The sequence below is a fragment of the Gymnoscopelus microlampas genome (assembly GCF_963454915.1).
Source record: "Gymnoscopelus microlampas genome assembly, chromosome: 21".
Taxonomy (NCBI): domain Eukaryota; kingdom Metazoa; phylum Chordata; class Actinopteri; order Myctophiformes; family Myctophidae; genus Gymnoscopelus; species Gymnoscopelus microlampas.
In genome coordinates, this window is record NC_139958.1 from 8,924,480 (window position 1) to 8,946,173 (window position 21,694).

General features: G+C 42.0%; 1 protein-coding gene across 1 annotated transcript in view; it reads right to left on the reverse strand.

The window, feature by feature from the left end:
• LOC311037790 (netrin receptor DCC-like) overlaps positions 1–16,291 on the reverse strand; it is a gene marked incomplete at its 5' end in the record, with an annotated part of 83,038 nt that extends 66,747 nt beyond the window's left edge. Inside the window, 7 exons of the mRNA XM_084047080.1 lie at positions 374–524; positions 2,582–3,359; positions 4,869–6,031; positions 7,510–7,854; positions 10,841–10,974; positions 14,292–14,607; positions 16,270–16,291. Coding sequence (XP_083903206.1) covers positions 374–524; positions 2,582–3,359; positions 4,869–6,031; positions 7,510–7,854; positions 10,841–10,974; positions 14,292–14,607; positions 16,270–16,291 — 2,909 coding nt within the window. The remainder of the gene's footprint in view (positions 1–373; positions 525–2,581; positions 3,360–4,868; positions 6,032–7,509; positions 7,855–10,840; positions 10,975–14,291; positions 14,608–16,269) is intronic.
• Positions 16,292–21,694: the final 5,403 nt, after the last annotated feature.

The following is a 21,694-nucleotide window of genomic DNA, read 5'->3' on the forward strand; positions in this document are numbered from 1 at the left end:
CTACAAGTGAACGTTGCTCTGTAAAATGTGTAATTGAGTTAAAATACAGGAGTACTTGCTTTAAAAAAAATAAAGCACAGCACAAAAATATCAGTAACACTGAAAATAGCAGATCTATAAGCTCACAACGTGTCATATCGCATTGTGAGGTTGTAGAACTGGTATTTGCACTTGCATTTGAAATAGGGCTTGTGTTTAATTCATAATGTACTTTTTCCCTTCCTAGAAATGTAGTGGGGTAAAAAGTACAATATTAGTCATTGAAGTATCCAAAAATACAAATACTCATGTAAAGCACAGATACTCGTACTTAAGTAGAGTACTCAAGTAAATGTACTTCGTTACTGTCCACCACTGGCGAATCCAGACAAACCTGCTCTCGATGACCTCGTCTCCCTTCAGCCAATGGAAGGAAGGCGTGGGGAAACCGGAGGCGGAGCATTCCAGAACAACGTCCGAGCCGAGGCGAGCTGAAGTTCTGATTGGCCGCTGGAGGAACTGCAGACTTCTGGTCACACCCGGTTCTACGAAGGGTAGTGATGTGATTGGTTAATTGGTAATATTAGTACGATTAATGATACCACTACTACTGTTACTAGCGTGTGTGCAAAGTTCCATGCTGATTGATTGGTCCATCGGTGCCCGAGATCAGCTGCTCATAGAGAGACAGACAGACAGACAGACAGACAGACAGACTCACGAAAACATAGTCTTCGCAACATAGTCCGGCCTGTCAGCCAAAAAAAAAGCCTGCTGTTTCAGAGTTTTAGTTTTAGTTTTAGTTTCTAGTTCATTCCAGGGACAAGTAGCAGAGTACATGAAGGCTCTTTTCCCAAACTCAGTATAGATTCTCTGGGTACTGATTCATGTAAGTAGTCCTCAGATCCTAAGATGGCTTTCATGTAATAGTTATGAATGTAAATGCAAAATTTAAAAGGGGAGCTGACCTATAATTTATAGATGAACATTTAGCAATGAAACAGCCTACGGGCACTTATGGATGGCCAGCTGACTTAAGCATACGGAGTGCAATGAAGGGCAAGTGATCCACAGCCGGTAATGCATCTTATTATACCATGGTAAGCAGTGTCCAACATAGTGTGTAGTGGGGTGGAACACGCATCCTACTAAAAATGAAGTGATCTGAATGTGTTCATTCAGATCACTTCATTCAGAAGTGTTCATGGGCATTAACCATTGGAATATGCAGGGAGTGGGGAAGTTGACTTTTCACTTTTCCCAAAGTTGCACTGAATATTAGAATTCTCTCTGTGGCAACGCTGTGGTTCTGTGTGATCTGCAGTCGTCTGTCCAGATGGACGGTGGGTGGAAATCCGATAATGGACTAGTTCATAAAACATTGGCATAATATAAAACTGGTAAAACAACAAAAGTGGCAGCCACTAAAAAAAAAAACGTTTTTGTTAAAAGAAAAACTAAATGTATTAAATACGGCAATAAAAAGATTGGCACACACATTTTGGAAATGTGAGTACTTTGTCCTCCATTGATTTGAAATTTTGGATGTGCCTCTTTAGGATTTTTTCAATCCCTACTTTTGATATGTAGTATTTTACCTGTGTTGTTTCTCTCTTGGACAAGCAATAGGCAGCCGCCTTCAAAGCATCTTCATGAGGAATGCAACCATATCAAAATTCAACATCAAGAGAGACCAATATTGTGTTCTTTTTTCAAAGTGCAAATACTCAGACAGTTAAAGCACATATTTTGTGTCTCCAAGGTAGGCGGGCAGATCCTTCACAAAGTCTTTCAAAAAGAAATCAACATATTTTGCTAATGGTTCAGTGAGATAGACAATTGGTCTGAGTGGGGGTTCTGTGGGGTGATTTTTGGAAGGCTGTAGATGATGAGAGACAGGATTCTAATTAGTCAGCGATTGTTCTTGCATACAAGTGATTGGACCTTGGTGATTGATTTGAGATTGCAGCTGTAGGTGAACTCTGACTTTTTGTATAAATTGAATTGAATTTATGTGATATGAATGTTCTGATGAAGGCTCATAGCCGGAACGCGTAAGTTCATTGGTTGGTGCCAATAAAAAAAAGTGAAAATGTGAGTATTTTGTCCTCCATTGATTTGAAATGTTGGATGTGCTACCTCTTTGGGATTTTTTTCAATTCCTACTTTTAATATGTATACTGGATTTTGGGTCTAGCACTCCACTCAGAAAACCCTGTGTATAAAGTCTGTGAGAACCAAATAACCAGGCAGTGGTAAGGTAAGTTTGTCTTTACTGTTCAACTAGTAACGTTACAGATAGGAGCTCCATTCTACTGCAAACAGGCAGCACACTCAAAGTAGACACTCCCCCCCAGCCCAGCACTTAAAGGAACAGAGACTACTTACACAAATAGCCAACAACAATAACTGTGTGTAGTTAATACACAACACCCCTTTACCCCAGTTAGACCCCAATAAACAAATGTCAAAAAACAGTAACTGTGTTAGTAAATGCACAATACCCCTTTCCCACAGTTAGACCCCAACAGTCAGTACTCAAAACGTTTAGGACGGATCTTAGCTCGTTTAGGGCGCTGTGGCACTGACACTACTGGGGTACTGCCAACAGTTCCTGGTGGAGGCTCTGCAGTTGATGCTGAAGCTTCCATAGGCAACTCCTCCCCTCGACTGTCTGTCTCTGGATGTTGACATGGTCCATCCTCTTCACCCTCCAGAGCTTGTTGAGGGCCGTCTGGGACGGCTGCTTCAGGCTTTCTCGGTGTGCGTCCACGCAGCTGATCCACATGCCGTTTGTGTCTTTGTCCATCTGGAGTCTGGACAGTGTATGACAATGGCCCTGTGACCTGCTCCACCACTGCTGACATCCATTTATCTCCTCCTGTGTAGCTCCGGGCAAACACAGTGTCTTTTTGATGAAAAAGGCGCACTGTGCCCTGGCGCTTCTCAGCCAGCTCCTCTTGCTTTGTGCGCATCTCATTGTGAAAATCTGGATGTAGATGATCCAGTGCAATAGTCAGCCTCCGACCCATCAGCATCTCTGCAGGACTTTTCCCGGTTGCTGAGTTTGGCGTTGTGTGCTGTGCCAACAGGAACCTGGCAAGGCGTGTCTGCCAGTCCCCGGTCACCAGCCTTTGTAGTGCGTCTTTTGTAGTCTGCACCATCCTCTCAGCCTGCCCATTTGATGAGGGATGATATGGTGCCATCGTGACATGGCGAATGCCATTTCTGCTTGCAAATGCCTTGAACTCACTTGAAGTGAAAGCTGCGCCATTGTCCGACGCCAGAATTTCAGGGACCCCGTGAGTCGCGAACAACAGTCGTAATGTGTTGATCACTGCACTGGATGACATAGAGCTCATAAGCGACACTTCCAGCCACTTAGAATGAGAGTCCACAACTATCAGAAAAACCTTTCCTTGAAATGGCCCTGCAAAGTCAATATGGAGCCTTGACCATTTCCTTGTAGTCCATTCCCACGGGTGAAGAGGGGCTTTGGGTGGACTATGTCTCGTTTTTTGGCATGTCTCACAGGTTCTGACCACCTCCTCTATCTCCATATCCATCCCAGGCCACCAGACATAACTTCTTGCTAAGGCCTTCATGTGCACAATTCCAGGATGTGCATCATGTAACATTTTCAGTACTTCCGCTTTTGCTGCCCCAGGAATCACTACACGACTCCCCCAAAGGACACAGTTCTTGTGTGCTGACAGTTCATGTTGTCTCTGAACAAAAGGCTTAAAGTGCTCCTCCACTACTTCAGAGGGCCATCCATGCAGTAGCCAGTGGAGCACACGTGACAAAATAGGATCCTTCAGGGTGAGATTCCCAATCCGCTGGGCCTGTATCGGGCCCTCAGGCACCTCTTCTAGTAGCAACACCTCCAGGGGTGGTGGTGTTTCAGCCACTGGATGAGTTAGGGGCAAGCGGCTCAGTGCATCTGCATTAGCTAGCATTTTCCCAGGTCTGTAGTGGAGTTCATAACTATAAGCCCCCAACATCAGGCTCCATCTTAGCATACGTGGAGAAATCATCTGGGGCATGGGCTTAGAGTGATGCAGCAATCCCAGCAACGGTTTGTGGTCAGTGTAAACAGCAAATCTCCTTCCCAACAAGTATTGGTTGAACTTTTTCACTCCGAATACAATGGCCAGGGCTTCTTTGTCAATTTGGGCATAGTTACGCTCTGTTGATGTGAGTGTTCTTGAGGCAAAACAGACAGGTGCTTCTCTACCATCAGAGTCTACATGACTCAGTAAAGCCCCCAGGCCATAGGGTGAGGCATCACACACTAAAACCAATGGCTTGTTCTCATCATAGTGCACCAACACAGCTTCATCCAGCAGCAGCCCCTTAGCCTCGGTATAAGCTCTGTCATGAATGGCAGTCCACTGCCATGCTGCATTGTGATCAAGAAGCCTGTGTAGTGGCTCTAAGATTGTAGCCTTGTTGTTTAGGTAACAACTGTAGAAATTCAATAGCCCCAAGAATGCCTGAAGTTCCACTTTTGACTTTGGGGTAGGGGCGTTTCTGATAGCTTCTACCTTTTCTGCGGTTGGGTGCACCCCATCTTTATCCACCCTGAACCCCAAAAACTACACTTCACTTGCAGCAAACACACATTTCTCTCTCTGAAGGCGCAGTTTCATCTCAGACAATCTGCTTAGCACTTCCCGTAATCGTGTGTCATGGTCTTCCTGAGACTTGCCAGCTATCAGGATATCATCTAAGTACGGCTGTACTCCAGGAATGCCTGCCAGCAGAGTGTCCATGAACCTTTGAAAAATGGAAACAGCAGTTGACACTCCAAACTGCAACCTTGTAGGACGGAAAAGTCCCCTGTGAGTATTGAGTGTTAGCAGCTCTGCTGATTCTTCATCCAGTACCAGTTGTTGGTATGCTTGTTTGAGATCTAAAGTGGTAAACACAGTCCCCCCTGCCAGTGTTGAAAACACCTCTGACACAGTAGGCAAAGGATACACATCGGGTGCGACAGCTGTGTTCACGGTGCCTTTGTAATCTCCGCAGATTCGAATGGTTCCATCTTTTTTTGAAATGGGCACAATGGGGGTGGCCCACTTGGAGCTCTTCACAGGAATGAGGACTCCTTGGTCCACCAGCTTATCCAAGGCCTCATCCACCCTTTTACGCAAAGCAAAAGGCACAGGTCGCGATTTGAAAAATTTGGGGGAAACATCAGGGTCCACTTCAATGGAAACGAGTGGCCCGCGGCAGGCCTCTAATTCCCCAAACACCTCTTCATAATGTTCTACCCAAGGCAGGCTGTCCCGCACTCTATGTACCCCACACATTTGAATACCTAGGGCATTGAACCAATTCCTGCCCAACAGACTGACGCCCTGCCCCTCCACCACAAACAGTGGGAGTGTTTTTTTGAATGCCAAATATTCAACACTCACAAAGATTTTGCCCAGCACTTGGAGCCTGGCCTGGGACCACTGACGTAGCACATTGTTGACCCGGTGGATTTTTGGAGGCTCCTCTGGCCAGAGCTTATTGTAAGTTTCCTGACTTATCAGTGACTTCCCCGATCCTGAATCAACTTCCATGCACAATGGAGCCTTGTTCAACAGTACCTTGGCCATGAAAGGCTCTTGATCTTCAGACAGTGGTCCAGTCTGCATGCAGTTCACCATGTATTCATCATTGTCCTCTAGTGACATGGCATGTGTGTGCTGTTCTAGAATAGTGTTTGCAGCAGCCCCCTGTTGACTTTTCTTCATGCAGACACGAGCGATATGGCCTTTTTTCTTGCAGTAGTGGCAAACAGCTGAGATGAACTTGCATGTGGCAGGAATATGCAGACCACCACAACGGAAACATTTCCTCTCTGTGTCCGCTTCGACCTTCCTCTCTTTACCTGCTGTGTGACTTGTCTTGTGTACCTCCTCGAGGCCCTGTGGTAGTGCTGACTCTGTGCGCAACGCACGTGCATTCTTCAAAGCAGTCTCTGCCACTAAAGCTTTCTGCTCAGCCATTTGAAACGTCAAGTCCTTTTCTGCTAACAGCTGCCTCTGTAAGGACTCATCTATCACCCCACAAACAATACGATCACGGAGCATATTTGTCAGTTGATCTCCAAATTTACAGTGCACAGATAATTTTCTCAGCTCTCCAATATAAGCGGTTATTGACTGTCCAGGCTTCTGCTTACAGTTGTGGAAATGAAAGCGCTGCACAATCTCAGAAGGTGTTGGACTAAAATGTTCATTCAGGGTTTTCAGCAGGTCAGCATAGGCCACTTCTTTAGGCTTGAGAGGGGCCACCAATGAGCGCAAAGTGGAATATGTAGCAGCCCCACAAACACTGAGCAATATTGAACGTTTTTTTTCCTCCCCATCAATGTCATTTGCATCAAAAAAACATTCCAGTCTCTCTGCATACTCCTCCCATGAGTTGTTATTATCACCTGAGAATTCTTCAATGCGTCCCAAGGAAGCCATTGTCTTTGTGCTCTGCTCCAGAAAGATCCAAACTTCAAAGTCTTGATACTTTGTTCTCACTCTTCAAATGCCTTGTGCACCCCCAGCAGATCCTCTTCTGTTGTGATGCTAGTTAGCCTAGTTAGCCTTCATGCAAGTTGTCTGACTTGCTCATTGCAAAACAAAACAAAAAAACAGCGGGCTCATTCTTCTGTCAGTACAAAAAATATCCGCCTCGTCGCCAGTATAAAGTCTGTGAGAACCAAATAACCAGGCAGTGGTAAGGTAAGTTTGTCTTTACTGTTCAACTAGTAACGTTACAGATAGGAGCTCCATTCTACTGCAAACAGGCAGCACACTCAAAGTAGACACTCCCCCCCAGCCCAGCACTTAAAGGAACAGAGACTACTTACACAAATAGCCAACAACAATAACTGTGTGTAGTTAATACACAACACTGTGCAACCTCTTTTTCTTATTTAGGTAAAATAATACGTCACATTATACAATGATATAATGATATATGAATGTCAGTCCACTTCCTTGTTTTGGTACGGATGGCATTCACATTGCAGCCTACCGTACCGTACCTGAATACGTATGAATCGTACTCCAGACAGCCTCTTCCAGGCGTACCTAGTCTGAAGACAAGCTGTCTTTAATTTTTTTTTTAAATGGTATTTTAAAAGTTGATTCAGTCTGAATTGGGATACCTTGCAATTTGTGATTAGAGGCCAGACTGTATACGCTTTTGTTTTAAAACAAGCTTCAGTTGCATATTTTGGGATTATATTTCTTTAAAGGGATAGTTCTCCCCCAAAAATACTTTTTTTCTATCAATTAGTCACCCCATGGAGACTTGAATTCATGGATATGTTTTAGTTTTTGTCGCATTCCTAAGCCAATAATTTGATGACTAGAGGACCGGTTGGCAGCGGTTCCGGTATAGGAGACACAAAGGAGACTCTTTGTGTCTCCTATACCGGAAACGCTGCTGGTCATCAAATTATTGGCTTAGGAATGTGACAAAAACAAAAAATATCCAATGGTCCTAGAAAGTACAAGTCCTTGTAAATATACTCACCAGCAAGCACTCGTAACTCCACCTCCGTCTTTCCGGCGTTGGCATTTGCGTTAGCATTAGCCTCCGCCAGGCAGCGGTATCTGCCGGCATCCTCGTGTCGAACCCGGGACACCTGAAGCATTCCAGATGGCAGGACCACCAGGCGGGCTTTGGGGTCCAGGGTCAAGGGGGTGGAGTCAAGCTCGGTGGGCAAAGGGGATGGGGCATCATCTCCGCGGACACTCCACCTCTGCCAGCGCACGGACACGGGGCGAGCTGATTGGCTGACGAGGCATCGGAGGATGGCAGTGTCGTCAACGTACGACGAGAGAGAGGCATCGGAGACGTAGGAGAGGAGGAGAGGAGCTAGAGAAGAGAAGAGAAGAGAAGAGAAGAGAAGAGAAGAGAAGAGAAGAGAAGAGAAGAGAAGAGAAGAGAAGAGAAAAAATGTTTTACTATTAGGTTTCCTCATTCAATTTTCGCTTAATTACTTAATTAATAATAACTAGAGTATTTCTGGAATAGATTGTGGATTTAAGTGGCCCCTATGGGTCAACATCAAAAGGCACTGAACTCCACAGAAGACCCTCAATCTTTTCTTTCTTCTTTTTTTTTTGGGGGGGGGGGTCAAATAAGCCCCTACCACAAACCTTAGAAGCCAGTTGTAGCCAAATGGTAAAAGCCGTTTTTTTTTATCAGATGGCTACGAGATCCTGTGTATCACATTTTGTGAGGTTTGGGACTTTGGGACACCTTTCTACCAAGTGTGGTGCCTGTACTTCTTACAGTTTGTAATTTAGATTAAACCATGAAAGCTATCGCTTAGAAAAATACGAGCACATCATTCACGATGAAATCGTTCATTTGTCTGCATGTGTCAGTAAAGCTGTGGGAAGAGTAATAGCAAATAAAACTTTTGAGATATCTACTATAAAAAGTTCAAATTGGGCTGGGCAGTGTCAGTGTCAACACATACAATGTCTGCGACACGTTGTCAACGCAGTAACCCCGGAAATTACGGGCAGTCCGCTTTACAGCCGGTGGGAGTGTATATGGCCAGCTAGGGACAAGCACAAATCATTCCTAGGCATCGTTTTGTTGTTATATGTGATGTCACTCGCCTGTATAGGGAGATCCCTGACATCAGCACAAATAGATTCTTCCCAAATCATAGAGGTAGAGAGAGAGAGAGAGAGAGAGAGAGAGAGAGAGAGAGTGGGGGGCAGAGGGAGGAGGAAGAGCGACAAATGGGCCCTATTTTAGCCAAGAGTGGCTAAAATAGGGCCGCTTATCCCTGGTTTTAGGGATAAGTGGCCTTATCCCTAAAACACCTGTGCTACCCGTTACATTATGCATACTGTAGGTGTGGCTCACCGTGCCAGATGCCATTGCCTAAGACAGTGGTTCTAAACCAGTGGTCCAGGGACCACCAGTGGTCCTTGAGAGGGTTCCAGGTGGTCCCCAGCTAAATGATGGAGAGTTGGTAACCAAATGGACCCTTATAGATCTTTAACTCTTGAGAGTGTAAAATGTTACACTCTCAAGAGTTAAATTATTGTTAAACATCTGCATTATTTAATTAAAGAATTGTTATTTTGATCAACGTTGACGTTGTTATCTCTCCTATGGTACCAACATCAATACATCATTGAATTGTGGACAAAATCGTATCCAACGATAACAAAATATTCTAAGTCTTGGATCTGACAGTCTAAATCTCATCAAATGGTGGTTCGTGGCTCAAATGCCGAATAAATAATGGTCCTTGATATGAAAAGGGTTGAAAACCACTGGCCTAAGAGAAGACTACGTAAGCCAGTGCAATCTTATACGCTCTCTCCCTCTCTGCCCAATGTGCCATGGCCATGGAAGAGCGACGTTGCCTTGGAATACAATTATATCTGATACACAGAATTATCACTCACACATTGCCGGTTCTCCTTTGGGGTATCTTTTGTCAATGTATATTTGCACATACGGTGTGAAATTTGTCCTCGGCATTTACCCGTCTTATATAACAATGTTAGGAGCTTTGAGCGCTATCAGTGATAGCACTCGGGGAGCAGTTATGGGTTAAGTGTCCTGCTCAGGGACCCTTATCAAATTACTCCATTGATCTCGTAAGAATAATTTTGTAAATCTGCAGGAGGATAAAGTGGGTATTGAAGATAATTTGAAATGGCAGAAAAGTGAGTTAGACAGGAATTAGAGGGCCAATACAGGTAGAAATGTCACGATCCAACGAATCCAAGGGAATATACATTTAGCATTTAGTTTCTATGACTTTGACACATCATATATATATATATATATATATATATATATATTTAGTAAGCAGAAAATACATTTTCAAGTGAGTTGCCAATTTCATCCAATCAACAGAATTGTCAACTTAAATTTTATAGTTCCAATTTTGTCTATTGTCCATTTAACGCTTTTAACAAGAAAATATCACTGGCAGCAGCTTTGAAGGTGAAAGATGTAAAGTGGGCTGTTATAGCACCAGCATGAGATCAGTCGATGTAATTATTAAGTGTGCTTACTGTATCTCTTATGGTTTGTGAGAAACCATAAAACCTTAAACCTTTTAAGGTTTTATGGTTTCTCACAAACCATAAACCAACCATAACCATAATGGTTTTTCCTAAGCGAGAAGTAGCATAAGAAACTTCAGTGACTATAATACTAGTATATAATGGTAATAGCAACAATAATAATAATAATAATACTGATAATAATACATTGAGTCACGATACTGTGGTTGCCCGTGGCAACTACACTAATAATCAAAATGCATCGGTGTGTGTGTGTGTGTGTGTGTGTGTGTGTGTGTGTGTGTGTGTGTGCGTGTGTGTGTGTGTGTGTGTGTGTGCGCACACTTCTGACTCAGCACATTCTCCAAGCACAAAGGTGATTAGCATCGGATATAACTACTCTCTCTCTCTCTCTCTCTCTCTCTCTCTCTCTCTCTCACCAGTTCACCCGAACTGACGTTTAAGACTTAGTCAGCAAGAATCGAAAGATAGGAGAGGAGAGGAGAGGAGAGGAGAGGAGAGGAGAGGAGAGGAGAGGAGAGCTCTCCCCTCCTCTCCTCTCTCTAATTAATTTGAACAGGTCTTCAGGGAATACTTGTCCATGATTGGTTGGATTTATTGGTGGGAGAGAGGGCGAGAAAGACAAATGGAAAAATATATAGAGAGAAGGGTCTCTCTCTCTCTCTCTCTCTCTCTCTCTCCCCTCCCACGCAAACACACCACACAGCCATTCATCTGCAGTTGCTTTAGGCAATATAATGTAATATAATGTAATCCAATAGAGCACAATAGCACATAATAGAATAGAATAAACTCACTCTTCACGGTGACTCTTGCAGTGCGACTGACCACAGTTCCCACTCCATCCAGGGAGACCAGGCACTGGTACCTTCCCTGGTCCGGATCCGGTCTCTGGTGATCCGGAAACGGCCTCTGGACCTCCTGATGTGGTCTGTTAATAGAATACAGTAGAGTAGGAAATAACATAATGTATTGGTGTAGAGCACAGTCACATAGAATAGAATACAGCAGAGTAAAATTAAATTAGATGAAATGAAAATTAAAACAGACAATAAACAAATGGTCACAAATATGTCTATAATGTCTAAGACTGTTACTTCTCAGGATTCAAATAAAATAAGTAAAAATAGCAGATCTACAAGCTCACAACGCGTCACGCGTTGTGAGCTTGTAGATCTGCTATTTTTACTATGCTGAATGAGCTCCATTCATGCTTTTAAAACGACATTCAAGACAAATAGTAATATTAGTCAAACGTTGTATACTTTACGAGGTACATTCCACTCAAATGCTTACTCTATTCAAACTTTCAAAAAGTTATAATCCTACCTTTTGTACTTTATAAGGTGTATTCCTCTCAAATATAATTTCTACCAAACATATTATCTTTACATTGAGTGAGCCCACACTGTTTCTTCAGGCACAGTATTTGTTCTAGTTAAATGATATTCTATAAAATTATATTCTACCTCTCCTCTATTCTCTCACCCCTCCATCCCATCCAGGGCCTGCAAACAGACCTTCTCTTTTCTTCTACACCTATCTTTGCTACTTGTGTGTGACACTGTAGTATGACGATGTAGGGCATTAATTTACGAAAAATACATAAAAAGTAAAAATATGGAGATAAGGGTTTCTGCCCAACAGCGACGATATAATATAACAGCATAGTGAAGATGTTTTTCCTATGGTCATCGTTAACCTTATGAGGGAAATATTAAACACATAGAAGGTCAAACATATTGGGCCCTAGCTCTAGAATTTAATGTATTCCAAATACACAGCCATAGATAGAAGTCCTATCCCCCGCTGCATAAAACTTCACAGCGCTGCCTGTGCACTCACCCAATAATTAATTCCTGCAGACGTGGAGTCAGATATTGTCCTCTAGTTTCATATTCATTTGAAAGCTCTAGCAGAAAACGTGTGTTGTAGTAAAATATCTCCACTTTTCCACAAGCTTCACACGGATGACATTCTCTCCGGGCGAGGGGCCAGAAATGAATGCAGGACTGAACATGTCTAAACTTCCTTTGGGAAGCACAAATGTTTTGTATGGGGCACACAATTGACAGGTGGTGTGATTAATTACAGTACCCCACACCAATCACAACGCACCTGTCTATTGTGTGCCCCATACGTTTGTGCTTCCCAAACACAGACTGTTCCCAAGGGAAGTTTTCATACGTTCAGTCCAGCTGTCATTTCGGGTCCGGCCCAAGGGTGCAGCTTCCTGTTCTGAAGTTGAGTCCATATAGGAAGTGGTGTCAGAAAGAATTTCTCTCAATGCAAAGTGGGTGGGTTTTTGACGACCTTTAGACTTGTTTTTCTTACCTTAATAAACATGGTCATAAATACTATATGCTTCCAGTCGCTAGTTTAAAGTCTTCTTTCAATCATCATGATATGCATTTTGGTAAATTATGGTCCCATGTATTTTGAAATTGACGATAAAGTAGGTTATGCTCTAGGAGGGGCGGGATGATTTGATTGACAAGCTACACAACCAATAGCATTCATTTAGGGATTGATTTCCGGTTGCTTTTTTGTATGTATTAAAGATGGCGGATTTCAAATGGCTGAAAAATCGGCTTCATTTACGGTCTGTAGAAACCAATTTCGTCACTCTGTCCATTCATTTTTACAGTCTATGCTCCCCGTTGCTGACAGAGAATGTTGTCAGTGTACATTTTGAAATGGATATGAAACTAGAGGACAATATCTGACTCCAAGTGGCAGGAATTCATTATTGGGTGAGCACACACTGTCTGTGAAGTTTTATGTCGCCCGGAGCAGTCTGCTAAACTGGCGGGGAGAGGACCGATCCATGGCTGTGTATTAGGAATACATGAAATGTACGTAGGATCGCAGCCATTCTAGGGCTAATTGGACCCATGAGTGAGGTTATAACCTGCAAATGAACCCTGAACTGACTGAGTTAGAAAGTATTTCATTACGCCTCGCGAGGAACTGTTCATTCCGGGATATCATAATCCTATCTGTTAGATAGAATATGATGTGAAACGTAATGCAGTCATTATAATTGACGGCTGATCTTAACCGGAGGGCATGGTGATGTGATGTACAGTATTTCCCCCTGGTGATGTAATGTACTTTCCCCTGATATTATTGAGAAGCCTGCGAGCAGTGGTGTGAAGTAACTATAAGTATATTTACTCAAGTACTGTACTTACTGTAAGTACAATTTTGAGGTATTTTTACTTTCCAATCTTCAATACTTTACATTACTTCTACTGGAGGCAAATATTATGCTTTTACTCCACTACAATTATTTGAAAACTTTTAGTTATTAGTTACTTTGTACATTTTGATTATTATTACAAAACATACATTAACCCACTTCAGCTCTATATAGACTTTGGCTATTTGAAAATAGCCGTTCTACAAGCTCACAACGCGTCGCGATGCGACGCGTTGTGAGCTTGTAGATCTGCTATTTTCAAATGATTTTATACATTTTGAAAACATGAAAGTGTACTTTCAGTACTTTAAGGCTTTTTTTTTATCTATTGCTCCAAATACTGGATTCACCACCTGTTCATCCTTCTGGATATCTCAGTAAAGGATATCACTTTTGCTACGACACTTAGTGTGGACTGAGTCTTCTGTCAGACCCTCTTGCATTTACCATCCAGCCAAGGGGACATAAGGAAGTGACAACTTCAACAGCATAATAGCATGATTGTGACACATATCACTCATCCAAAGAGATGTTATCTCCCTCGGCCAAGGGAGGTATCAGGCTTCAGGCAAGGCTAGTCCGCTATACATACTGTACTATAACATGACAGCGTAACCTAACCCAGTGGTTCTCAACCTTTTCAGGCCGCGAACCCCCAAAATAATCATATTTGAACTGGGGACCCCCCCATTTTGTTTGACTCCATTGCACAGATAAATAAATAAATCTAATCTTTCTTATATTATTTGACAATTTGGCCAATGTTTTCTACTAGTTTATTGATTGTTTTTGTTGTTGCTTTTTTTTAGGTATTAAAAAGGCCTTAAAAGTCCTTAAATTGTCACTTCACTGTCATCTGGGGACCCCCCCAAAATCCCATGTGGGGACCCACATGGAGTGAAAAGATTTAACTGCTTTATTGTAATGACTGACACTCTAAAATCTGAAAAATAATAAAACAATAAGTGGAAAGTGGAAATGTGTCAGTGACTGGTGCAGCGGTTTGATGGCCTTTGGCCATGGATCAGAGATCATAAACATCGTACCTCCTCTGGTCCCTGATCAACAGGCTCCCATTGGCCAGCTGTCGTCGCCGGTCGTCCACCAACGTTCCCAGCGGCACTCCGTCCTTCCTCCAGGATATGGAGGGATTGGGTAGGTGCTGAGGAGAGGCGGAGGGAGTGGCGTTTTCCACAGAGACCCGGCAGTCCAGCCGGAAGGGGTCGCCCGGCATCACCGTGATGTCGGCCGGCCGGACCACGAACCGGACGTTGAGGAAAGGAGGATGAAGGGGCGGAGGTGAAGACGAGGAGGGAGCAGGAGACGAAGGCGCTGAAGAAGAGAAGGTCGGTCTGCGGGCCTCTGGATGGGATGGAGGGATGAGAGAGCAGAGCGTTAGAGTATAATTTAATAGAATATCATACAACAGAATATAGAATATAATTTAGCTAGAACAAATACTGTTCCTGAAGAAACCGTGTGGGCTCACTGAAAACAATGTAAGGAAATTATATTTGAGAGGAATGCACCTTAAAAAGTACAAAAGGCTTAAGTAGGATTAGCTTTTGAGTAGAATGTAACTTTAAAAGTATGTAAAGTTTGAATAGAGTAAGCATTTGAGTGGAATGTACCTCGCAAAGTATACAAAGTTTGACTATTACTATTTGCCTTGAATGTCATTTTAAAAGCATGAATACATTGAATAGGAAAAGTATTTGAGAGCATCTTTAAAAGTATGAGACACTGAACTGGAATGACAGAAGAAAACAATGAAAGAGCTAGAGCTATGTACAGTTACAGTTAAAACTAAATACAGTTTAATTTATTTTTATTTTTTTCACTGAGGATAAGCCCCTTGAGATGCAGCATCTCGTTTTCGAGGGAGTCCACAAAGCGCAACACAAAACAAGCAAACCCCACTACGTCAGTATACCAGTAACCTTTAGAAATGCTTTAAATTTAAATAAAATGTTTATAAAAACAGGATCAGCTAGATGTAAGGTGAACCAGCAAAGAAGTCTTGTAAGCATTAAAATAATAAATTGATCTAATTGACAAGGGCAGGTTGTTCCCCTCTGACGATGCTTTGAACCTAAAAGCACCCTTAGAAATGCTGAGCACATTGAAAAAAATATGTTGAGTATGTCTAAGAGAATATGTTGATGTAAATGGCTCTAAAAACTGTTTTAAGTATGTACTGTAGGAATTAAAGTAAAAACATTTGAAGATGAAAAGCAACCAATGAAAATGTCTCCCAGCTTGGGGTGATAACCAGTTGAATCATACATAACACAATGATGCGTACGATAAGGACACCTCAAAACAAATCTACAAATACTATTATAGACAACATTTAAGGAATGGAGATGTAGTGTCCTGGTAAATTATGTAACCATAGGCCAGTACAGGAAATAACGGCTGCTGAGTAAGTTTTCTTGTTTTGAAAGTAAAATAATTCATTGATCTGTACACTATTTTAAGACTGATGTTTATTTTAGTTCTAATGAAATCAATGTGAGGCTTAAAAGAAAGAATCACAAAGAATAAAGGACACAAAGAATCCATTCAGAATCCAAACAAAGTCCCAGGTATTGAAATGAGTCAACAGAATTGAGGGGAGACCGATCAGCAGAATGAATAGACAATTCAGTGGATAAATGACTGAAATTATATCTAGCACCAAACAGCATGTTGCAGGACTTCAGCTGTTTGTTCAATATAAGATTGTTATTTGAAAGCCATTCCTGGACCAAAGATAATTCTGACTGCAGAGCTTTGAATTTGAGCTACATTAGAGCGGGATGAGTGGATAACCGTGTCATCTGCAAATAAATGCATAGAACAAAGTGACAACGTTTTGGGAAGATCAATGAATACAAATTGAATAAAGTAAAGGACATGCAAGCGAGCTGGAGAGTACGCCGACTGAAACACAGCTGAGCATTCATCCTTTAGTTTCAAAGAAGTTACAAAACAGAAGTTGTAAAAAATTAATACAAAAAACAAGCAAACCGCCAGACATACTTGCCAGTGAGGATGAGTTCATGGGTTCATGAGTTCATGCCTTTATAAATTATGGATAATGTACATAGCTATGTGTTCACCACTATGTCCAACTCAGTGGTACTACTGAGATGGACTGTATGCATGCTTTTTTGAGTTAACGCCCTTGATCACTTTGAGTATGCCAATAAACATAAAGGAAAACTGGCCAGGGTTTAAACTTTTATATTCAGGTGTCTCCCCTTTGACTGTTGGGCCTGGCCTGAGACATTATTGACTGTGTTTACATGGACCCTAACATTCCACTTATTATCCAGATTGACTCAATTTGAATAACAATGCCTTAATATGTAAACACGTCAATTGGAAGAGAATATTTCGATCTGGTCTGATCGGAAGTATTTTCACGGTTGAGAGGGGTGGTTTAATCCTTTTGATATACAGATCAACAGGAAAACATCAGCATGAGCTGTAAACGTTTATTCCAATCGTTTCTCTCCGGTTGGTCGGTCTCTGGTTGGAAAATCGACAGAAAAAGAATAAACCACTTTGAGCATCGTCAAAAGCAATATTGCGATTAAATAGTTTGAGGCGTGTAAATGAGGATTGCTTTTATTTAATGTCCATGTAAGCAGTTTAGGTTGGAGTCTCTGATTGGGATGATTGTCCATGTAAACACTCAGTCATTGTGAACTGGCTAAATCAGGGGTCTTCAACAGTGGGGTCCGGGACCCCTAGGGGGTCCTCGGAGTTACTACAGGGGGGCCGCCGCCAAATCTTTGTGTGATAGGATCATGTTTTCTACATGAACCACTTGAACCCTAGCATCCCTATTCCGAGTGGAACATTAGCCAAAAATAGCAGATCTACAAGCTCACAACGCCTCGCGCTGCGAGGCGTTGTGAGCTTGTAGATCGGCTATTTCTGGCAAAGAGGATTGGTGTAGAGGGGAAAAAGTATTGTTCAAGTGGTTAAATGTCTGAAAATACACATTAATCCAACATACACTGATAGTGCTGTCAAAGTCTATGACACTGTCTAAGAAATCTATGAATCGTTTTAATCTGCAGCACAATTTTATACAATATGTAGTGTGGGGGAAGACCCCTGGGCTAGATAATGTACATGTAAACAGGAGCACATGGTGACATACTGTCGGTGCTAAGTTATGCAGGCTCTAAGGGAGGTCCCCCCCTTAAAGCTTAAAGCCTGCTTTGAGTTATTGTACTTAAATGTACAATAAATGTACAACAGCCTGCTTTACGTTACTGTACTTAAATGTACAATACATATACAATAGCCTGCTTTAAGTTGCTGTACTTAAATGTACAATACATATACAATAGCCTGCTTTAAGTTACTGTACTTAAACGTACAATGACTGCAGCTCCCCCCTGGAGGGAGCTGAACATCAGACACTCGCAAGAAGCACTACTGTGCATATATACTGTACTGTAGAGCATGAGTCTTAAACCACAGGGGGTCCTCAGAGTTAGCACAGGGCCCACAGGGGGGGCGCGCCAATGTGCGATATCAACTGCTTTATGTTTTACATCAACCACTTTAACCCTGACCTCGTGTCACCAGCCTTTCCACCGTGGAAAGGAAAACCTAGTATTCGGTCTATACTTAGCCGTGTGATCAGGTAAATAAATAGATTAAAAAAAGCTATTGTGTTCCGGTGGTTGGTTCCGGTTGGCGTCGCATTGTTTTTGTTCCCCACATAATGCAAATCAATTAGTTTAGTCTCGCTAGTCGCGCTACGAGTTAAACGAGATAAAAGATGAAGATACCAAACGATTATCATACCAAAAGAAGCGAAACGATTATACCAGTTTAAACCAATTTTAAAAACTAGGGGAATCATTTTGGAGGTGCAAGGCACCAGAGGTTCCGGTCGTGGGTTCCGGCCCGCCTGATGACGTTGATGACGCCCGCCTGATAACGTTTTTTTCCGTTCCGAAAATGGTATTGATCCCAGGCTACTTTAACCCTATATCATCCGTATTCTGGAAGGAACGTTTGCTCACAACACGTTGCAGAATAGAATAGATTAGAATGTAAAAGGCATACTAGATACTACAGTACAGTGTGGTTGAAAAGGGAATAGAAAATAATTCAACAGACTACTTTGTAATAAAATAGAATAGTATGCTGTAGAATATAGACTTTGCATATACCGGAATAGAACACAATAGTCTAATAGAATATAACACAATATAATAAAACATACAGTAGAAATAATATAGAACAGCAACAGAATAGAACACAAGAGTACAGCAGAATAGAATCAATTAGACTGCAATATAATATGATACAGAATATAAAACTGTAGAGTTCATTAGAATGGAATGCAATAGAAAACAATATCACAGTGGAATTCTGTATAATAGATTATATTGAAATAGAACAGAATAGATTTGCTTAAAATAGCAAAACAGCATACAATAGAATGGATTACACAATTCTAGATTACATTACAATGGAACTGCATGGAACATAATGCATATATGGTAGAATAGAATAGATTACAACAGAATGACGAAGGCAAGAATGAAGGCAAGAGAAGAGAAGAGAAGAGAAGAGAAGAGAAGAGAAGAGAAGAGAAGAGAAGAGAAGAGAAGAGAAGAGAAGAGAAGAGAAGAGAACGGAAGAGAACGGAAGAGAAGAGAAAGGCCGTGGGGGTGGGGCGGAACACACATGCTGCATACCAATAGACAACCTGACTGACATTGACAAGATGTTCCAGAGAGAGAGAGAGAGAGAGAGAGAGAGAGAGAGAGAGAGAGAGAGTGTGAGAGAGAGAGAGAGAGAGAGAGAGAGAGAGAGAGAGAGAGAGAGAGAGAGAGAGAGAGAGAGAGAGAGAGAGAGAGAGACGTAAAATAAAGGTAGACGCCCACCTAAATATATTTCACAAGTATACAAATATAGGAAACAAGTGTACCTATCCAGTGGTGTAAGTACTGTACTTAAGTACAATTTCGAGGTACTTTTACTTTACTGGAGTATTTCCAATTGTCTATACTTTCAATATATTACATCTCAGAGGCAAATATTGTACCTTTACTCCACTACAATTATTTGAAAACTTTAGTTACCAGTTACTTTGCGGATATAAATGATTACATTATAAAACATACATTAACCAACTTTAGCCTTATTTTATACCCAGGTTATTTGAAAATAGCCTTTCTACAAGCTCACAACGCATCGAATCGCAACGCGTTGAGAGCTTGTATATCTGCTATTTTCAAACATTTTAGTACCTTTACTTTTGGTACTTTAAGTACATTTTGATACCAATACTTTTGTACTTTTACTCAAGTACATTTTGAATTCCGGACTTTTACTTTACTACTTAAGTAAAACATTTTAGTACTTTTTCCACCACTGTACCTGTAATCTGACTGATTATTAATTATAAGGAGGTGAGCCTATACCTGAAGTAATGCCAGCTAGCCTATACCTGCTATTCATAATCGTCTCCTCAACTCCGTTAATAACAAAACTTTCCGAGAGTCAGTGAGACCGACTGCATCCCAGATGTCCTCCTGATGGATTTTAAATAGCTGTCATTAGGTTTTCATGATGATTGCCATGTTTCTTTGTGTCTTTATTTAGAACCATGGCAATCATCATGAAAACCTAATGTCATCGCTATTCATCATTATCCGGCTAAATAAACTGGATAATTGATTGCAACCCTTTGTTTCCTGGTGGTTTGTGGCTCCAGTTTGAACTTTAAATCCTATAACAAATGGTCCTTCGAGCCGGAAACTGAGCCACAGCCACACAGTGACCACCTCCTACCTAAAATCACGCTGAAAGTGATACAAAAGTGAGGTGTGCCCGCTGGCATCCATTTGCGTTAGCGCGATTTTTTGATTACATATAATTATAGTGATTGTTAGTGTGCTTATTGTGAATGGCCCTGTACTCAAATAATGTATGCAAAATAAGTATAGAAGTTTGCAATCCAACATGTGAAAAATACAAATGCACAACATGTATAACATATGAGAGAGAGAATCACTTGAAGGACAGAGAGCAGATGACCTCATTAAACGTGTGTGTGTGTGTGTGTGTGTGTGTGTGTGTGTGTGTGTGTGTGTGTGTGTGTGTGTGTGTGTGTGTGTGTGTGTGTGTGTGTGTGTGTGTGTGTGTGTGTGTGTGTGTGTGTGTGCATTGCCAAAACGATTGAGCTGTCAAGGTTTAGTGATTTACTGAGAGAGACAGAAAGAGAGCGAGAGAGGTAGAGAAACAGAGAGAGAGAGAGACACACATAGGGAGAGGGAGAGAGAGAGAGAGAGAGAGAGGTGGGAGGGATGTAATTATTGGCATTGGACATATACATTGTTTGTCTGTCTCTGTTTAAAACAAACTTTTTTGGATGGATGGGAAAAAACAAGCAGAAAAAAATAAAGCGAGAAAAAATGCCTCCCGCCCAACGCCCCCTGCTGACAAGTGCCCCCCAGCCTGTAGGAACACATGCAGAGACCCCCTCCCCGCCCGGCTTCCCTCCCCCGAACACGGGCCAATTGTGTTCGTATCGTATAGACGCTTGACAAAGCTGGATGCACCACGGTAGATTCGAACTCACAACCTCTGCGGTGGTGAGCAGATACTTTACCACTTTACCATCAACTATATGTTTTAGCTAGGTAAAATATTTCAAATCTTATACGCCCAGCTGTCAGCTGGATACAGCCTAATGGATTGCCTTTACTGCTCCTAGCTTAGTTAAATTAGTTTTTTCCCTGGCGGCTATAGGCACGCCTTTACTGAGAATTTTAAGAAATGTCACCTTATTTTACTCCTCTATTCCTGCTTGAGTAGGCCTGAGGGACACTGAGGACAATGAGGAGCATAAATTTGCAGCAGCAGCAGCAGCCTCGCGGCCCGTCCGGGAGTTGTTGTTGTTTACTCAACACCAAAGACAAACACGGCGGTCAGCATAATGGTGTCAGCCACTGAGCTCCTCCATATCAGAACTGAGTTGAATCAATAGAAACTTTGATAAATGAACTCCTGCAATGTCAGCCTGTGAGCTGTACTCCAAATTGACTGACATCTAAAATTGACTCAACAGAGTAACTACTGATGTCAGTAGTTGGTCCTGGCAGCCTTAAAACCCTGTCGGCAAAGAGAAAGGCTCTCTATTGCCTTTTTGACCTCGGGAATGAACCCCCACTGAGTTCCTCTTGCTGAGCAATAGACAGAATACAAAGGAAAAATACATTTTGATGATATACGACGTGCAATTCAAAAGTTACAGGCCAACACATAAAGCGGCCTGGTGGCAACGTGCACAGTTCACTCTGATCACTCAGTCCAGCTGATTTCTGAGATTAGCCACACACACACACACACACTGGTGGTAAAAGGACTTCTTATGTAAGTAAAAGTAGCAATACTGCAATGTGGAGATACTCTGTTACATGTAAAA